General features: G+C 37.3%; 1 protein-coding gene across 3 annotated transcripts in view; it reads right to left on the bottom strand.

Moving 5' to 3' along the window:
• Positions 1–17,856, bottom strand: part of DOCK4 (dedicator of cytokinesis 4) — a 251,290-nt gene that overhangs the window by 132,416 nt on the left and 101,018 nt on the right. For all 3 annotated transcript variants that reach the window (XM_064507753.1, XM_064507755.1, XM_064507757.1), the window contains exons 9-10: positions 1,848–1,929; positions 1,174–1,234 (exon numbers count right to left, since the gene is read on the bottom strand). In XM_064507753.1, the coding sequence (XP_064363823.1) occupies positions 1,174–1,234; positions 1,848–1,929 (143 nt within the window). The remainder of the gene's footprint in view (positions 1–1,173; positions 1,235–1,847; positions 1,930–17,856) is intronic.

Below are 17,856 nucleotides of genomic sequence, written 5' to 3'. Positions count from 1 at the left end.
GCTGCAGGACAATGCCTCCTCCAAATATTCCCATGCATCACTGCAGCTAGAAGAGTTATTGTTCTTTTTCACACTATGCAGCATATAAATCTGATTTTAACTTTTTAATATTTCAATGATTCATTTATAATCTTGACTGAGAATATATTTGAAAAGCATTCAGTATAAAAAAGTCTACTCTTTATTCTTCTTTGAAGCATTTATTCTCATCAAATTTACTTGTATTACATCAGAGGTTACCATACTATTTCCCAATCCTTACCAATAAAAACAAAGCATAGCATCTGGTATTCTGATGAAACAATAAAACAGCATAAAAATGCAAGGAAAATTATTTAAAATTATTTAAAATATTGCTTACTTTGTAACAAGTTGTTTCTGAACTCAGCACATATTAGAGCTACAATATTTCACACCAATATATTTTTCAAAAATAGGAACAAAAGATACACTCAGTACTGTACTATTGCAACTGCAGAGATTCTTTACAGAGAAAACAAGATCTCTAAGAGGTCAGAAGCAGACCTAAAGATTGTTTCAGATCAGTACAGCCCAGACAACTTCTTAAAATAAGTATGTAACACAAATACACACTTTTAATCATTTTGGAGAACATTTTAATTGTTTACATCATCATGGGTTAAAATTCTTATGAGATTTCCTCAATTCTCCTTTTCCCTTTCCTCTCCCTCTTCTTAAAGGGGTCAGACCTCTTCTTAAAGGGGTCAGAGAGAAGGCAAAATTCATTTGAACAACTTCAAATCTACATATACTCCATCAAACATTACATACTAATTAGAGTCATTAAATTTCTAGGCAAGCTTTTCTATGCTTGAAATAACTCTCTTTGGAACAACAGTGGACTCGCCACTGGAACTCCATCATGTTAAGACAGTACATATATTATACTTTCATTTCATTTTTGACAGTAACATAATATTCAGCATCTAAACTCCTTTAGTAGTACACTTTAAAGAGCAGCCAAAACAACACTGAGAAATCCCAGGCAATTTTTGTATCAGAATATAAGCATTTTATTTTCCAAATTTACTCAATAGTCTAGCTAATTTAACATATCCTAAAACTGACCTCAAGCAAGGTTTTTTGCTGTTATTGTTTACTGCCTTATTTCTACGAAATATAAGGTTTCTACTCACGGACTATAATACCTACCTATTCGGATAATGTGCACAGTGATGTAGATGTCCTTCCTGAGTTCACTGCTACCCAAATCCTGCACAAAATCAGAACCTCATTAGTTCTGACCCCTGATTAAAACGTGACATTTAAAAAGATATTTCCTCATTGCTTTCCTGCTAGTGAAAGTAATGAATGAATTCATTGTTCATTTATACAGCATCAACAAATTATCCCTTTAACATTTTAAATTGGGGGTCATGCAAAAGTACTCAAAACTAATGTCCTAAAATATGGGCTAGAATATACTATAAAGCAGCACAACTGGACAGTGCAAGGATACAAAAAGACTCACTGTGTGCCTTGAACAACAATGATGCACTGCTGCAATTCCTAATATTCACAAAGTACAAAGAGTGCTGGACAAGCAATTTTCTGAGTGTAAAATGTACAAGAAGGAAAAAGGACTAGACCTTCCCTGCAGGTATAAAGACTGCTACATACTCACACTTGGAAGTTTAGAAACGAGGTCCACACATTGCCAGAAAAAAGTCAAATTCATACTTAAACAACTCAACCAACTTTTACACTTCATGTTCATAGCAATGTAAGAGCTTAGAACAGCACTGAGTCAAATACAAAATAATAATTTAATCCACCTTTAATTGTAAATCCCAGCACAAAGATGACTGAGAATGGCAAGAACTCACCACAAAGAGAGAACAGTGTCTTTCAGGCTTTTCTGGACATTTTGGCAAACCATTCCTATTCAGTCTTAAAAAAAATCTTTCACTGTAAGAAAACAAATACGACAGATGTTGAACAACACTGCAGCAAATTAGATCTCCGTTTGATCTATTGCCAGATGTAATTTTCCTCAAGATGTAAAAGAACGAAATAATTCTTCTTTCTAGAGGCTTTACCATTAACCAGTGCAAATGGGAGAGAATAGTGGAAGGGAGGTGATTTGCTTATGCACCTAACAAAATTACTATGCACTCAATACAAAATAAAAGACTGATTGTAATTTGGAAGAATGATATTTTATATCCTATTACATACAGAACTGTAAACAATAAAATCTATTGGTCCTAAAATTGAAATCAGATGTGTGGCATGTTGGTATTGATTCTTGCTAAACAAGTATCAAGACTACCACACTCCACATTCAAACAATACTCTTTTTCAGAGATAGGAAAATGATCCTAGGAGATATTTTTCCTACATGACCCTATCAGAACATATCTCAAGATGACACAGATTTTATTCGTCTTGTGAAAGTCCCGTAACTTCCAGCAGGGCAAACATTTTCAGAACTCTGTTATGCAATCTACTGTAGGCTGTTAAATGCTGCATCCAATACAAATACTAATCCTGATAGCACAGAAATGCAGGGAATTCTTATTTTAGGTAGGAGAGGGCACAAGATCCCTCTTGAAAAAGAAATTACTTTACGAAACATTCCTATTTGACAGTAGGTCTATTATGGACAATTTCTGAGTGAACTTGACACATAATTCATGGCAAGTTTGTGAAGAACCAAATTTTCCATGTTTTGAATAATTTCCTTCAAGATACACCCTCACAGAAAATGTAAGAATCTTCTTTCTGCAGTGAAAGAGGTGTGGAAGAGGAAGCAGCGAAGCAGAAATGGTAAGATGGGCAGAAGCATTATGTTACTCTTCATCCCCTTGTCCCCAGCCCCAACTAGCCAGACAGTTGAGTCTGGCTGCCCTGTAATACTCAAATCAGGAAAAAAAAAAATCCATTTATTGCAACTAGATTTTATTCATTTTTTTCCATCTCTTCTGCTTATCCCCGAGGCTAAACATGGTTTACCACTCTTCTGTACCATCCATAGCTTTAAAAATGCAGCTGGAAAATCGCTAGGAATGCAGCTGGATGAGATCCAATTCAACAGAGACTAATTAAATTTTTATTGCACCAACATTCATCTTGCACAAAATTTGAATCAATCGTTCAGAGAATCATTCAGGGTGAAAGGGATCTCAGGAGGTCTCTAGTCCAACCTCCTGCTACAAGTGGGGTCAGCTACAAGGTCAGACCAGGTTGCTAAGGGCTTTATCCAGTCGGGTCTTGAAAACCTCCAACAACAGAGACTCACAGCCTCCGTGGACAGCCTGTTCCAACTCCTGATCATCCTCAAGTTTTTCTTTACATCCAAGAAAGAGCCTAGCTCCTCACAGATATTATTGATCTTCTGTGTATGAACTGGCAGGCCACTGGTGAAGCCCAAGCTCCCTCACAGGGCAAGGGCTCCAGCCACCCACCAGCCTGGCAGCCCTCTGCTGACCTCGCTCCAAGTCACTGATGCCTCTTCATGTCCTGGGGGACCCAAGGCTGGATGCAGGATTCGAGGTGCAGTCTAACAGAGGCTGAGCAGAAGGGAATAATCACTTCCCTTGATATATTGGCCATGTTTTTGTTGATACAGCCCAGGTTGCTGGGCTGTTACATTCAAGAACATGTTTCTAACACCTCTGTCTGAGGAAGGCTTTGTTTTAGGCATGCCAGCTATCCAGGGCTGGCTGAACCTAGAAGCATGTAGACTTTACTGTATTTATTTTAAAATAATATTTGTGTTATCTTCAGCTATGCAACTTTTTCATCGGATGGCAGAAAGAGCAGAAACTAAGAATAGTATCATTAGAGTCTTAAATACCTCAAAGTGCATGAAAATGTTATTTTCGCAGAAACATTTATGTTTTAGGATACAGCGATCTTCTGCAGCTTAGGTCTCCATGGAAACTTTAAAACCGAGCTTTTAAAAATATATTCACATAAACATTCTTTAAATCAACAGCAAAATACCAGGTTTTTTCTTTTTAAAATGGTTTTCAAAATAATTCTGCCATTTAATTTAAATTTAGCTCATTCGTAAGATAGAAAAATACATTAAAAACGCAAAACCTTTGTATTCAGGTTTCACACAGAATTATTGCTTATCAAGCAATAATTATTTATATTACCAGATCAGTTAAGGTTTTAAGACCTCACTATCCTAGGCACCATGCAAAAAACAAGCATAAAGACAGTCTCTGCTCCAGCAGTAATTACATAGTTTCTCTGATTTGAAACCAGCAATGTATTTCATACGTGCCAATATAAACTTGACCAATAAAAGGCAATTCTGAATTTTACCACCTTACCTAACCATCAGTCTGTAGAACTATTTTATAAGTAATACATATAGCTATACCACAAGACATTTCGGTGCATAATTTGTCCTTACAGCAACCACTAGAAATGTTGATTTCATAGTTTCTTGGTAAATGATATTTTTCTTTATCTTGCTGTAGATAAGCTGTGCTCATAGTTAACCTATGAACTGGCAAACACTTAACTGGGAATGTATTATATATTTATTGAGGCTTACATTCTGCAGAAATCGAAGGCACATCCTTTGAAAGCTTCCTACTCACTGTCCACTAGGATGAGAAATTTTCAAGCTCTGCTTACACTCGTAGACCATGAGATTATGATTCACAACACAGTTAAAAACCACGGAGTTTTGTCATGCCACAAAGTGCTGCACTGACTGGAACAGACATGTTCCATGGTAAAGCAGATCTAAATTCCTCATTTGAACCAGACATTTTTGTTTGACTGAAGCATAGGACCTAGGACAACAAATCCAAAAAAACCTTAATCCTTGTTCAGTATTTTGATGCTTCAAAGAAAAATACAGCATCAGTTACAACTCAGGCTAAAACTATTACTTTAGAACGTTACCAGGGAACAAATGCAAGCAGTTAGAATCGTAAGGTTACGAGAAAAAAAAATGACATTCAGCATGTGTGTTTATAAACCGTTTCAAAGGATTTCCGTAGAGAAAAGCAGGTTAGAAAATGGTTGAGGAAAGTAAACAGTCTTCCTAAAACATAATAAAGATACAGAATTCTGAAGATATGAAAGCTTGGCTTCAAACATCAGCAAATATTCCAGAGAGTTAAATCTAGGGCTAGGATCTTATTTCACAGCAGTCTTCTCAGCAGTCAGTCACACATACATATATACAGCAAATATGCACAGCAGCATCCCAAAGCACAAATACCTTTCCTTTGTGGTAAGACCATTTGATTTTAGTTTAAACTGCACTGAATTTTTATGAGCACCAACCTCGTCGCTTAAATACGCCGTACACATTTTAACTCTGCTATTTTCTGACTGAAAATAAGGAAATAACAAATGCTGGAGAGATTAATTTAAGCAGGTCAACAAGGGATTTTTGTACTGTAACTTCCCATGTATTACTGAAGTAACAATGTGTTCCAAATCTGCAGGCTTAACAACTGCTTTTAAAAGGAGCACAACCACAAACTGTTGTATTTTCGTAAATGACCCCTATTCCCTTAGTATTAGCAGGCAAACCTTACCAGTCTAGACAGATTGCTTGTTCCATGATTTATAAACACAGTATCAAAAAAACAGCCAGATTTGTACCACATGGCATACTCTTGCGGTAAAGCTGTCATCAGATAGTCATATTTCTCAGTAAGACTTCCATTTCAGACACCTTTATAAATGTTTTCTACCTAAATGTAGGTTAGATTGATTTCTAAAGCAAATAATGAGAGACAATAAGAGAATATTGGCACATAATTCACCAACTCCAGTCTGCTGCATTCTCGAATGCTGTTCACGGAGGTTCAGCGAGAATCTCAATCTGAATCCACCACAGTAACAGCTAAAGGTACACTGACTTCACAAAATTGACGTCAGATACAAAATGTTACTCTTGCACTTCATGACAAAATGCACAGAAATGTGGTACACCACACTGTGACTGACTGAAGGAAACAGATGTAGCCTTAAAAGTGCATTCTTCAAAGAATAACCGAGTAAGTGTGCCTACACGATTTAGCAGCATGCGCTGCTCTACAAGGCATTCCCTGTATTTTAACTCTATCATGCACTTACGAAAACCACATCTGATATCTCTCACTATAAAATAGCCATCAAAGAGCAAATGGTGAAGAGGCAGAGATGAGGAAGAACAAGTATTATAAAATAAGATTACGTGATTTCAGATGATGATCAAAGCACTGACACTAACTAAAATAAATTAAACAACAACAAAAAAACAGTCTGATGCTATACTGAAGCTTGTCTTCATGTCTCCTCCCATGCTGACAGCATGTACAGTTACTGAGAGATGAAGGAAAAGGGAAAAAAGAGAGGAGGAGGGCAAGAAAAATAGTTATGTATTTGTCTAAGTCAAGTTCCCAATCTCATTTTCCCCCATCTCTTTATTAACTGAAGACAGCCTTAGGAAATTAGCTTTTGTGAACACCCTCTACAGTATTTTAGATACTTGCAACTGTATTTTAACTGGAGGGTGGCACTATACATTCCTCAAGATGAGCAGCAAGCTATTTAGGAAGCAATCTTCAATTATTTTTAACGAGTCAGAGGAGGAAATACTGTTTTACAAGACAAAAAGCACACTGAAATCTATCATCAGGTATTTACAACTAAAGAAACAACATATCCTATACTAGAAGCTGGAGCTCTCACTAATAGTGAGCTTAGCCTGCCATCATGGATAAAGATTTTGCAGCAGCGTATTATCAGTACACAGACCTACAGATCCTTTAAGCTGAATTACAGGCTTGATTATTATCCTAGTGACTGACTGAGATAACAGCATGGATAGAAGCAGATTTGCTGTGTCTTACCCCAAAGATGGAAATCAAACTTGAAGAGAGCAGAACGAATTGGTAGAAGTGACTGGAAACAGTAACATTTAAGAATATTCCCCTCTCTCCAACAGCACATTGAATCCTAGAGATTCATCTGGGGGTTTACAACAGGAACTCTGCATCGTTTTGTGCAGACCCTGACATGCCTTTTGTCAGCACCCCCTGCAACCGCAGCGTGTTCTCATTAAGATGATCTCTAAGCCCACCAGAATATCACTAGTGCTGAACACATTTCATCATTACCTAAATCTGTCACAAACACGTCATGGCTGGTGCACATATCCCTATACTAACATCTTGCTGTTTTCTGAATCTTTTAAGCTGCAAATGGTAAAACACCAGCTACAAGAGAGGCCACACCTTGCAGTGTCCTCGTCATGGCAATTAAAATTACTGAAGGTTATTTCCTGTTATTTTTCAGTTTTTACAGCAGCAACATTAAGAGGGCAACCTGTCAAAGGCCATGAGAGACTTAATCCAGACTATACGTTTGTCTTGCTTGGGTTGGTTTATCGGCTTTAAAGAAGTGTGTATCTACACAAGATCACAGCAAATATCTATATAAGCTAGCCTCCTTTTTCCAACAAGTAGGAGATATTTGGGAAAGAATCTTTAAAAGGTTGATAGGTACCTTTTTTTTTTCCACTAAATATGGGCAATCCTGAGAGCAACTGACCTATGTGATGAAACATTCATAACTAATTTACCTAAATGAAAACTGAAACTTGAGCCTCTTACTATCTATCTGATGAGTATTAAGGGTCAAGCTACTATTGTTATGGTGAGTGGGTTTCTTACTCTTCTTTTGGAGCTCTTCTGCTTTGTAAAAAAACAAACGCAAGTGAGATTAATAGGGTAAACTGAAGCCCCGTGGCTTCTCCTACTACTTTACACTACTACTGCCAAGAAAAGGGTGAATGGGACAACGGACTGAATATATTCCTGCATGCATGAATCTTTCTGCTCTCAAAGAAAAACTGGAAATATTGAGGCACATATTCTGAAGGGAAGTATCTGAAGTTACTAGCAGCCAGGCTTCCCTTTTAAGCTATTATTTAATCTGTTAACATCCAATCACAATCACACCAAATACATTCTTGCCCACAAGTGTAAATTACCAGATGTCTTCTCTTAAAGAAAGCCAAAAATGAAATATTTAAGTCTGCTTAGGTATATAAACATGTTTTTTTAAAAAGTAACTACATTCAGAGGTGTACAAACCAAGTTACTCAGCTAACAGGAGATTTTTATGCCAAATGAGTAACAATTGTTAAATAGAGCAGTGGCCCCTCTTGTGCCAAAGTGACCTTTACACTGCTGTCAAGGCATTTCAACACTCCGGCCAAAGTCAGGACTGAATCTCCTGAATAAAAAGCAAGTAAATAACACTAGGCTGTCTCTTCTCCTCTATATTACTTTTGAGGAGGGACAAGACAGAGTAATAAGTGACTAAACTAGAATGGAGGACTCCAAAAGAAGTCCTCCAAAAGAAGAATCCCTTTATCTATGAGATATAGATATATATGCAGTTCAAGACATATACATAATTCATTGTGGCATACTTTAAATACTGTACAAGATAAGAAATCTTTGTGTACATTACACAAAGAGAATTTAAGATAACACTGAACTACCCTATGCTTTGATCCAGGAATAGCATAGATTATGCTTTTTTATGGAAAAAGTTGCCCTGAGCCAGGTACTCTATTGGTTTTGATTCCCACAGATTGCTCCCTCTCTACAGGTAGCAGAAACGGTGCCATGTCCTTTAGGTCAAATCCCTGCCTGCAAAGTAGAAACATTCACCTGAAAAAAGTCAGGATCCAAGGCTGCTTCAAGGGAGAAAGCATCTATGGATAATATGGAGGTATCTGAGTAACAATTTGCAAGAACAGAATTAACAAGGTGAAAGTTACACATGCTAAAATACAGTATTTTAAGGGGAAAGAGTATGGTAAGTCTATCACTTAGCTAGACTAAAAATTATAAGGAGCACCTATATTGTTTGCAGCACATGACACTATTGTATTGAGCATACCCTCATACACATATCTTTCTTAAAAAACAAAATAAAAAAAACCTTATGTTGCTGAAAAATAACAAACAGTTCAGTCTGAACTGTGCCTCTCTAGTCAGTGTTCACTCTTTCTTCCAGTAATTCTCTGCTGTTAGGATCAGTAATTTAGTCTAATATAAAGTAAAATATACCTTTAAGCAACTGAAAAAGCATATTCTCTCGTATTTCCCCAGAATGATATTAATTCTGGTAGCTAATGGTGGAAGCAAATCCCTATCTGGGTATGCAGGATCATTTATTACTGAACCCTCTGAATTTCCATGACATTCAAGGACATAACACTTAGATATCTAATAAACATGTAGTATATGCACATGAGCAGAAAATGCAAATACCAACTACTGTATGCGTGCACATGCATACACGCACATAAGAACACACACATATTCACTCTAGCCTTTTTATTTCAAATACTGCACCATCTAAGCTGCTTTCCAAATCCAGCTCTAAACTGTGCTCCCCACCATTCCCCAACAGTGATTTGTTCTCTTATCTGTAGAATCATGTGTCTGAAAAGAACAGTAGATGCACTTGTAGTATACAACAAAAGTCCAAAATAATACTTCTAGCACAGTACACCTGCCTTGATGATCATGCTACAAAAAGAACGAGAAAGCAGCTGAAATCAACTAACTGGCGGTTCTACATTGAAAATGTTGTAACTATCACAAAAAGGCTGCACAGAGACGGCTGCGTTACCTGGTTCCTTACTAAGTAGTGTACTTTGCATATTCTTCTCCACCAGGTCCTGTAACCGCCATGCTACAACCCCTCTTTCCTCACCTGCCTTGAAAGTCCAAACAATTACGCCTAAAAAGCTGCTCCCCAAAACAGCGAGAGGCAGATTCTTCATTAGTCAAAAGGACATTCACACAGGATACTTCGCCTGTCCTTTCTTAATAACTCCTGTAGTCTTGGACTGAATACACACCCTATATTTTCACAAACGCACTTCCCATCTCCTTTGCTGTCTAGTGCTAAACATCATCGTGAAGCAACAAAGGGTTTAAATATTTGAGTGTCCTGCACTTTGAGTGCCAATGTCAGGAGCACTCATCTTACGTAAACCAGATACTGAAGCTCAGGTGCAGTTTAACTCATTAACTTGCATGCTTAAAGTAACAGCTTCTCTGACTCTGTGCTCAAGAGAGGCCACAGAGACAAGTTCTCAGGCTGTAAAGATGAAAGACAACTTGGGTTCTCAGTAGTGAGCCTTCTGGGTAATGGAAATATATTATCAACTGGATTCAAAAGCTTCCTTACTACTGTTCTGACTGCTGACAACAAACAACAGTCAGTTGTGTAAACTTCACTGAGAGGGATGGTTAAAAGTGTGCATTCTTAGATAGGACAGAGCAATCTCAGGTTTGGGAATGCTGAGGGAAGTTGTGAAAAAATGTCTTTAAGCATTTGCCTATCCTCAAATCCTTTCAGATTTCCACAGAATGGTATTGGGTATTTGTTTTTCGAAGGGAGAGAAAATAACTTCATTATCCTTTCTCCTCAAAAAAAATTAAAAAAATAAAATGGAATGCAAAGAAGTAAGTATTTTGATAAACAAAATGCAGATTCCAGCTTTCAGCAAATGTTCATATAAATTGATTTAAGGTAACAGTGGAACTGAAATAAGAAAGGCATAAAAAGGTTAATTATGTATATGAATGTCACTAAAAAGCTAAAGTTGAGAAAACAAAGGAAGGGAAACTGCTCATGCTTTGACATGGTCCGGAGAAGACGCAGTCTTTAAGTATATAACCAAAAGCTCACAAAGCAGAAAATGCTAATATGGCTTGCTTTTGTTGGCCTTAGATAAACAGTCTATTCCTGTTTGTGCTGCTTAAGAATCTGTGTTCATTTGAGGGCAGTACAATCATTACAAACAAGGTTGTTCAAGGTGATGGGAAAAGGAGGATTAACACGCCAACTTATCTCTGCTCCTCACACAGATGGGGCCAGAAGCATCAATCATTTGTGATAAGACATTCATATCATATTGACACAGACACACACTATACATCAACGAACAGAAAATCTCACCACTTTCCATCTTTCTGAAGTGTTGCCTTAAAATTGTCTTATTAATAGCACTGCTATTTGAAAAAATGATAACATTACGAAAATGGTTTAGAATAGACTGCTACACAAGAGCTGTATGTCACATTTGCAGATTTAACAAAAATCATATCTATGCTCCACAGCAATATGTGGGCATAGCACACAGCGGCACAAGCACTACACAGAGGTAAAGGTCAGCAAAGCAGCTGGGACTGCAGCAGGTGATGGAGCAACATTCTCATTCATGCTGATCAGTGTCCAAACCAGAGCCTGCTAGTTTGAACCAGAATAGGTAGCATGTTTAATACCATCCATCCTCTTTTTTGTATTGTACCCCTGAGATGACAGTTGCCTCTGTTTTCAAATTTCTACAAAGAACAGTCAAGATTTCTGAATAACAATGTGCTATGAATTTAGATTTGGTCTTGCCATAGCTACACTGGGAAGGAAAATGTCTCAGAGGACATTGGGATGTTTGATTTTTGGAAAGCAGTCATCTGGTAAATAAATACGCTAATAATAATCTGCATGTTACCTTACCATTTATCTTCAGGCTTTCTACAGCAATTTTCTAAAGTATTTAAGCTCTTCTGATCTACAGTTCCAGAGCCAGCAGCACAATTCTCCCCACCAACACAATTCCAGCAAAACTCAGTATTTGTTTTTGCCTGCCTAATGTCTAATCGTTATTTTCAAAGAACCTACCTAACGCTATTTGCAGCCACCTTGTTCTTACTAAATTAACAGCTTCTGCAACCAGCTTCTCAAATGTTTGTATACCCAACTAACTTTCAAGCAATTCAGTAATTTGAAGAACAAGATAGAAGCATTAATATCTAGAAGAAAATCCTATATACTAACTTCATTAAAATGCATATATATATATATATATATATAAAAATACAGTGTCCTCTTGAACAGTCTCTTAAACATAAGCAATTAAAGCTTGGTAATTGATACTTGTCAATTATACAGTTTGAAGTCAACATTATACTTATGGAAACTGAGTCACAGAGAAGCTAAGAGCCTTACAGGTATCTGACAAGGCTGAGCCTTATCTTTCCACGGACAAACCCCAAATCGATCTTTCTTCTGCTCTTGCCCCACTTATCATACCATATTTTATTAATGAAGAGTGTATACGATGATTTACCTACACAAGCATAGTGGGGGGGTTGTTGGTGGTGAGGGTTTTTTTGGTAACAGTAGAATATTCTGGTGACTTAAGTTAAGCGAGTCTCAGTCAGTAATGTACATTGTCTGGAGAACAGCTAATTTGTCACTTTGTTCCTTGCTACTTGTTAAACCAATTCTAATAAAAGCTGATAACCTAGATCTTTACAGGATCTGATAAAAAAAAAAATCAATGTATTTTTGATTAAAGGATTGGTGCTCTCAAGAGCTCCAGTGTAAATAGGCCCTCTAGCTACACTAAGGTCATCACTGCTGCAACCGCTGCACTTGGTAAGTGACATGAGTACATGCGGGCAAAAAGCATGTACTAGCATACGTCGTCTTTTATTTCTCTGAATAAATCTGCCACTACAATGTGGTAACTATGTAATCTTTTGAAATACATATGATATACTCCGTGTGATTTAACTACAGAAGAAGTTCGCTTAGTTCATTTTTAGTTCATTTTCATGCTGGTATGAGAAGAAAATATCCCTACAACCGATATATCACCACACTCTTTGGCACTCTAAATGGAGGGAACCTAAGCATCTTCATACTCAGACTTAACTGCACAGAACCTGCCAGTAATTTCTTATGAATGGAAAATCTCAAAGATTTCATGAATCTCAAATGATTAATTACAACATAGACTTCTACATCGACTAATAAAAGGATTCAGAACACAAGATCATTTCATCCCATTGCAGTGTTGAACATACACCTTTCCAGTCTTCCTTTAAAGTTCTAAAAATCTCTTGTCTGGACTCCCAGTGGATCTTGGCATAGTATGTTTGAGAGAATTCACTTTTGAATCAAAGATATTGTACAATATATAAGTAGCCAGTGAAAACTCAGCGACTGAACCGGAAGACAAGAAAGCCTCTTGAGAGCAAATCGGAAGATACAATCATGGACTTCGTTTGCCAACTACAAAAGCAACACTATTCTACAATTATGTACACTTAAAACTGACTGTATACTAGGATCCTTACAGCGTAGTTAGTTCTACAAACTAAAGTTTAATTAAGATAGCCTTATACTTTTTTTTAGAATGTTTGTACAGTAGTACCTAAAACAAAAGACTAACTAGGACAAGTTGCATGGTTGTACAGTGCCACTAAAGTAGTGCCATTCACAAGCTTGCACTAACTACCCAACGCAGGAGACATTGGCCATTCTAAGGCACAGGGAACTGAAGGCAGATGGAGCTATATGTAAGAAATAACAAGGAAAACTCATAGCAATCATCAAGGGATAACTTGAACTGTTCATTGTTAATTCTAGTGATAACAAGTATTATTCCTAGGAGTTAGTAAGCTAGAAAATAAATAATGTGTACACACAGTCAGATTAAATGAATATGTACCAATTAATATGTACCAAATTGTTTTAATGGTTCTTTGGGTTTAATTTCCATCTCCTACTTGTTTTAATAGATAAAACTCTAGAAATGCACTGGTAGGTCACACATCATGAGAAGATTAATCACTCCGTTAAATTAGAACAGTGTCCCTTATACATGAATATTGCCTGCTACAACCATAATGAAAAAGCCACACAGACAATGATTTCTTCATTAACAGTACGTTTTCAATATATCCTGAAATGACAGTAGTAATTTGCACATATCGGTTTTGCACATATCAGGTATTTTTCATTCACCTACTCGAAATTCTTCACAAACATTGTAAAAATAAATTCACAGTGCTTCTCCTTACAGATTCCCCTGTGAGGACCTAATTGCTAGAAGACAGATGTCTAATATTAGGTATCTATATCGTTTATGAATCTAGCACCAACTCCTTCTCTGAATTTGAAGTCTCAAACTTTAACGAGATCCAAAGTAGTCACATAAAAAACAAGAGAGAAATAGGATGGATTCAGCTCAAAACTACTTCAGGGTATGCTGAACAGCTCTTTAATCAATACACTATGGATTCTAAAAGGCTATTCAACATGCCCTAAAGTAGACACCGACATTTCATCAGCTGAATCACTTTTTAGGCTTCACTGACTATAACTAGATCTCCATGGACTGTAACAGGAACCAAGACACGTACTTCATAGAGGGACCTTATGTTAAGATGTCTTTGAAGCTGAATTCCAGTCCTTAAGTCTAAGATGCTAAGCACTGGCATATTTCTTAAACTTGGCATCTCACTCACAACTTCAGAAAGATTTCTCCACCTACTCAGACCCCAGGGACTGAAAGCATCCCTTCCCCTGCCCCAAAGATAGACTTACCTGTTCTTTCAAGACCAATTCTTTTCTAATGAAGCACAATCAGAGAAAGAAAAGTGATGGTGGGCACATATTCAGTTTAAATACTGTGTGCAGTGAGCATTTGGGGGTGTTTTGTCTGTTTGTTCATTTTAAGAGGAACAAGGGGATGTGTTGGTGAAGAGAATTGTATTAATTGCTTGGGCCTTTCTCTAAGAAAAGAAAGATCCATGCTCAGTTTCCTGCTCTGCCTTCAAGTATTCAAATCCACATTTCCTACCTCCCAGGGAGTACGGACTCTCTTATTAGCTAGAGCTACCACTAAGATATTGTAGAAAAGGAATTCCATCCATTACTACTCCCCTATTCCTCTTCCGGTTGTCTCTTCAAAGACAAGCAGTGGCCAACACTGCATTGTGTTAGAATCCAACCCTGCCAGGAATACATATTGAATTTAGTTCCTGGGAACTTTTCCAGAAGAGAAATAAAAAGGGGGAGAGGGGAAGGGAAAAAAAAGAGAAAGAAACCACACACACACCTGTGTGCTGATATTTAGAATCGAGGTTTGGATTTTGAATATGTAAATTCCATTCTATGTTATATACATACAGTTCTTTGAATCTGGCATTAACATGTCATGAGTTTATATTTTCTTATGAGACACTCAGTTCTAGTCCCACTAAGTCAAGTACAAAAAACTGTTAACACATTCTGATTTCTGCTTATAAGCTTGATTTGATTCAGTTGCTATGGTATGCTTTTTTCAGAGGGACTCTTTAGCTGCAGCAGCAGAAAAAAATCTTTCATTACCTTTCATTGTTCAATGGCTATTCCATAAATCTTGTCAGTTCTAAACATGAAGAAAACTACAACTAAGGACAAACTTATTCTTGCACTTTAATATAAAACTCTGCTATTAAAATATACATTCCCAATGTTATCAAGCATCTTTTGTTTTCAAAGCTCAGACTTTTGCATAAGGTAACATGTTATCCAAATTATTATGAATAATAGCAATAACTTGGATAATTTCAAAATAAAGGAAGATAAATCAAACCCTTTTGAAGCTATTCCAGACTTCACTAGATTAGAAAAAAAAAAAAAAATCAACAGCTGCAAATTCTGCAAAGTGACTATCACAAGATCAAATTGTTCCATGCATAGAAGTAAAAATGACACTGTCTTATCAGCAATATTTAAGTACTCAGTTAATGAAAAGTTTCCTTACAACCTGTGCAGCAATATACAGCTAGATAGAGCAATATCTGTGAGCATCTACTTAATGTTATGCATTCAAATAGCCTAATTAAAACAAGCAGAACTGCACACCTGAGGAAAGCTTAGTACATGTACAGTGCTCACAGAACTGAAATGAGGTAAAAAGCAACAAAGCCCAAAGAAATAAAAAAACAAGAAGTCTAATACCATAATCAACAAACTGAAGAAATTCATTTCAAGTTACCTATGTTCATGTTCTTCCTATTCTTCATCAAATATCTTTGTATTTCAGGAAGTGAATTAACATGTTTAGTTCCTCAACTGCGTCTATGGTATTAACAAGAGTTTCATCTATTATTTTCATCGTATTTTTCGAGGGGACCACAACTCACAAGACAGTTACTCGGGCATTCAACAGACAAATCACACAGCTACTTGTGACAGACCTTAAGGCCTTGCCACACACAGCTCTTTGACCTACCCTCTCATCAGAAATTAGCAGAGTACTATGCAATGTCACAGTTCAGAACTTGGCATATTACTGCCAGTAGGCTGGGGCTTTTATGGCAATGCGTGCACTGCAGTAGCTGAGGTGCACACACACAGTCTTCTCACACACGTCCCTTCTGAGGGAGGCTGCCTATTTCAGCTGTAGCTAAGGCCTAAAGACTTCTGAAATATCTCGTCAATCTGTATTAAGGGAAAAATGTAACTCCTACCATATCACTGTGCACACAATATGTATGCAAGACTTCAGATTTGTTTCCGTGGTCCAGAAAAAACACATAAATCTCCAGCTTGGACACCTTTGCATTCCAGTTAGTTCTGTCATACAGATACCTCTTATATTTCATTTGTTCTTGTGAAAACTCTATTGATTTTAGTTTTTTCAGCATGTTGAAGGATTCCAGCTCATTTTTTGGTGGGTTTCTTTGGGGAGAGGAAAGGAGGGTGTTTTACAGATGGTAGCAAACTGCCTTCACAAAGTTCATCTTGTTATTCCTCCCTTGCTCTGAAGGCAGTTTGGATTCATGACAACATGCTGCTTCAAGGTTTGTCAGTAACGGGATGAGGAAGTTCACACATAATAAAGCAGCTGCAAACAGACACTGGAGTCAGGAATCAATAACTAAGGTCAGACCACAGCAAGCCTGGGACAAACAGCTCTAGAATTTGTGCTTTCATGTGAACATGAAATCCAATCCATTTGCTTTCATACCACCACTACTGCCATAACCTTGTTTTCAGCAATCCATAACACTCAAATTGTTTTCTGTCAAGGTCTGAAGCTCTCTCCTAAATCCATCACCTGTTGTGTCATTCACTGGAACAAACACAGAAGATGTTCCCTGATGCACATTTCATCCTCAGAAACAACAGTAAACTGTTTTTTGGTGACTAATGTTCAAAGTGTAGCTCTGAATGAAATGTCAGTATTTAGCAGCTGTTATCCCAGTTGCTTGTATTTCATTAACAATAAAAATCAATTTTTGTCAAATCATATCAGATGAACAACAAACACTATATTTGAATCTACAAGAAGGCACATTTTTGTGCCTTCAGTCAAAGTAGCAGCTAGTTATCTTGCCCATCTACGGACCATAGACATTTTGTCAAATTCAAACCAATTTACGCACAGGCCTCCAAATTCCTATTGCCATATATAAAAAGACAATTATAACAAAGCCATGGCTTTGTATGCATTTGGAGTAACACTTATTACCCTATTAGGCTCAGAGCAGTGGCTTATATTTGTTTCTTTGCATTTGTGAGCTCTCTCATCTAAAGTGGTTTTTGGCTTCAAAGGAAGTCTTCCATTCCTTCAATGGTCAGTCTTAAAGCACGGGACGTTTATTGCCTCCCCAAATATGTTCCTTCTATAGCTAGGAAAGCAGAGAAGAGCATAGTGACTATCAGCAGCAGATTCTGAGGGGGAGCCTTCAAGCCAGCCTCCCACCACCAGTGCACAAGGCATTTAGCGCTGATATGGCTGGTTCAATCTTCTTGACCTATTTCTCTAATGGAACTTGTATGGCTCTTCCACTAACCTCACTCTCCCTCCTGTGCTCATATTTACTATGCACATAACAGTTCCACTCCTGTTCACTCCCAGGTCCTCTCTCTTGGCCAGAGACATGCTGGGAATAGAGGTAACTACTGAACATCCAAAAATTAAAAAGTTATGAGGGCTTGTTCAGAATTTCAGCTTTAGGACAAACAAAAAGAATGGTCAGAGGATCAGCTCCCAGC

The sequence above is a fragment of the Dromaius novaehollandiae genome, chromosome 1 (assembly GCF_036370855.1).
Source record: "Dromaius novaehollandiae isolate bDroNov1 chromosome 1, bDroNov1.hap1, whole genome shotgun sequence".
Lineage (NCBI taxonomy): Eukaryota > Metazoa > Chordata > Aves > Casuariiformes > Dromaiidae > Dromaius > Dromaius novaehollandiae.
This window is presented reverse-complemented; position numbering and strand designations above follow the sequence as displayed.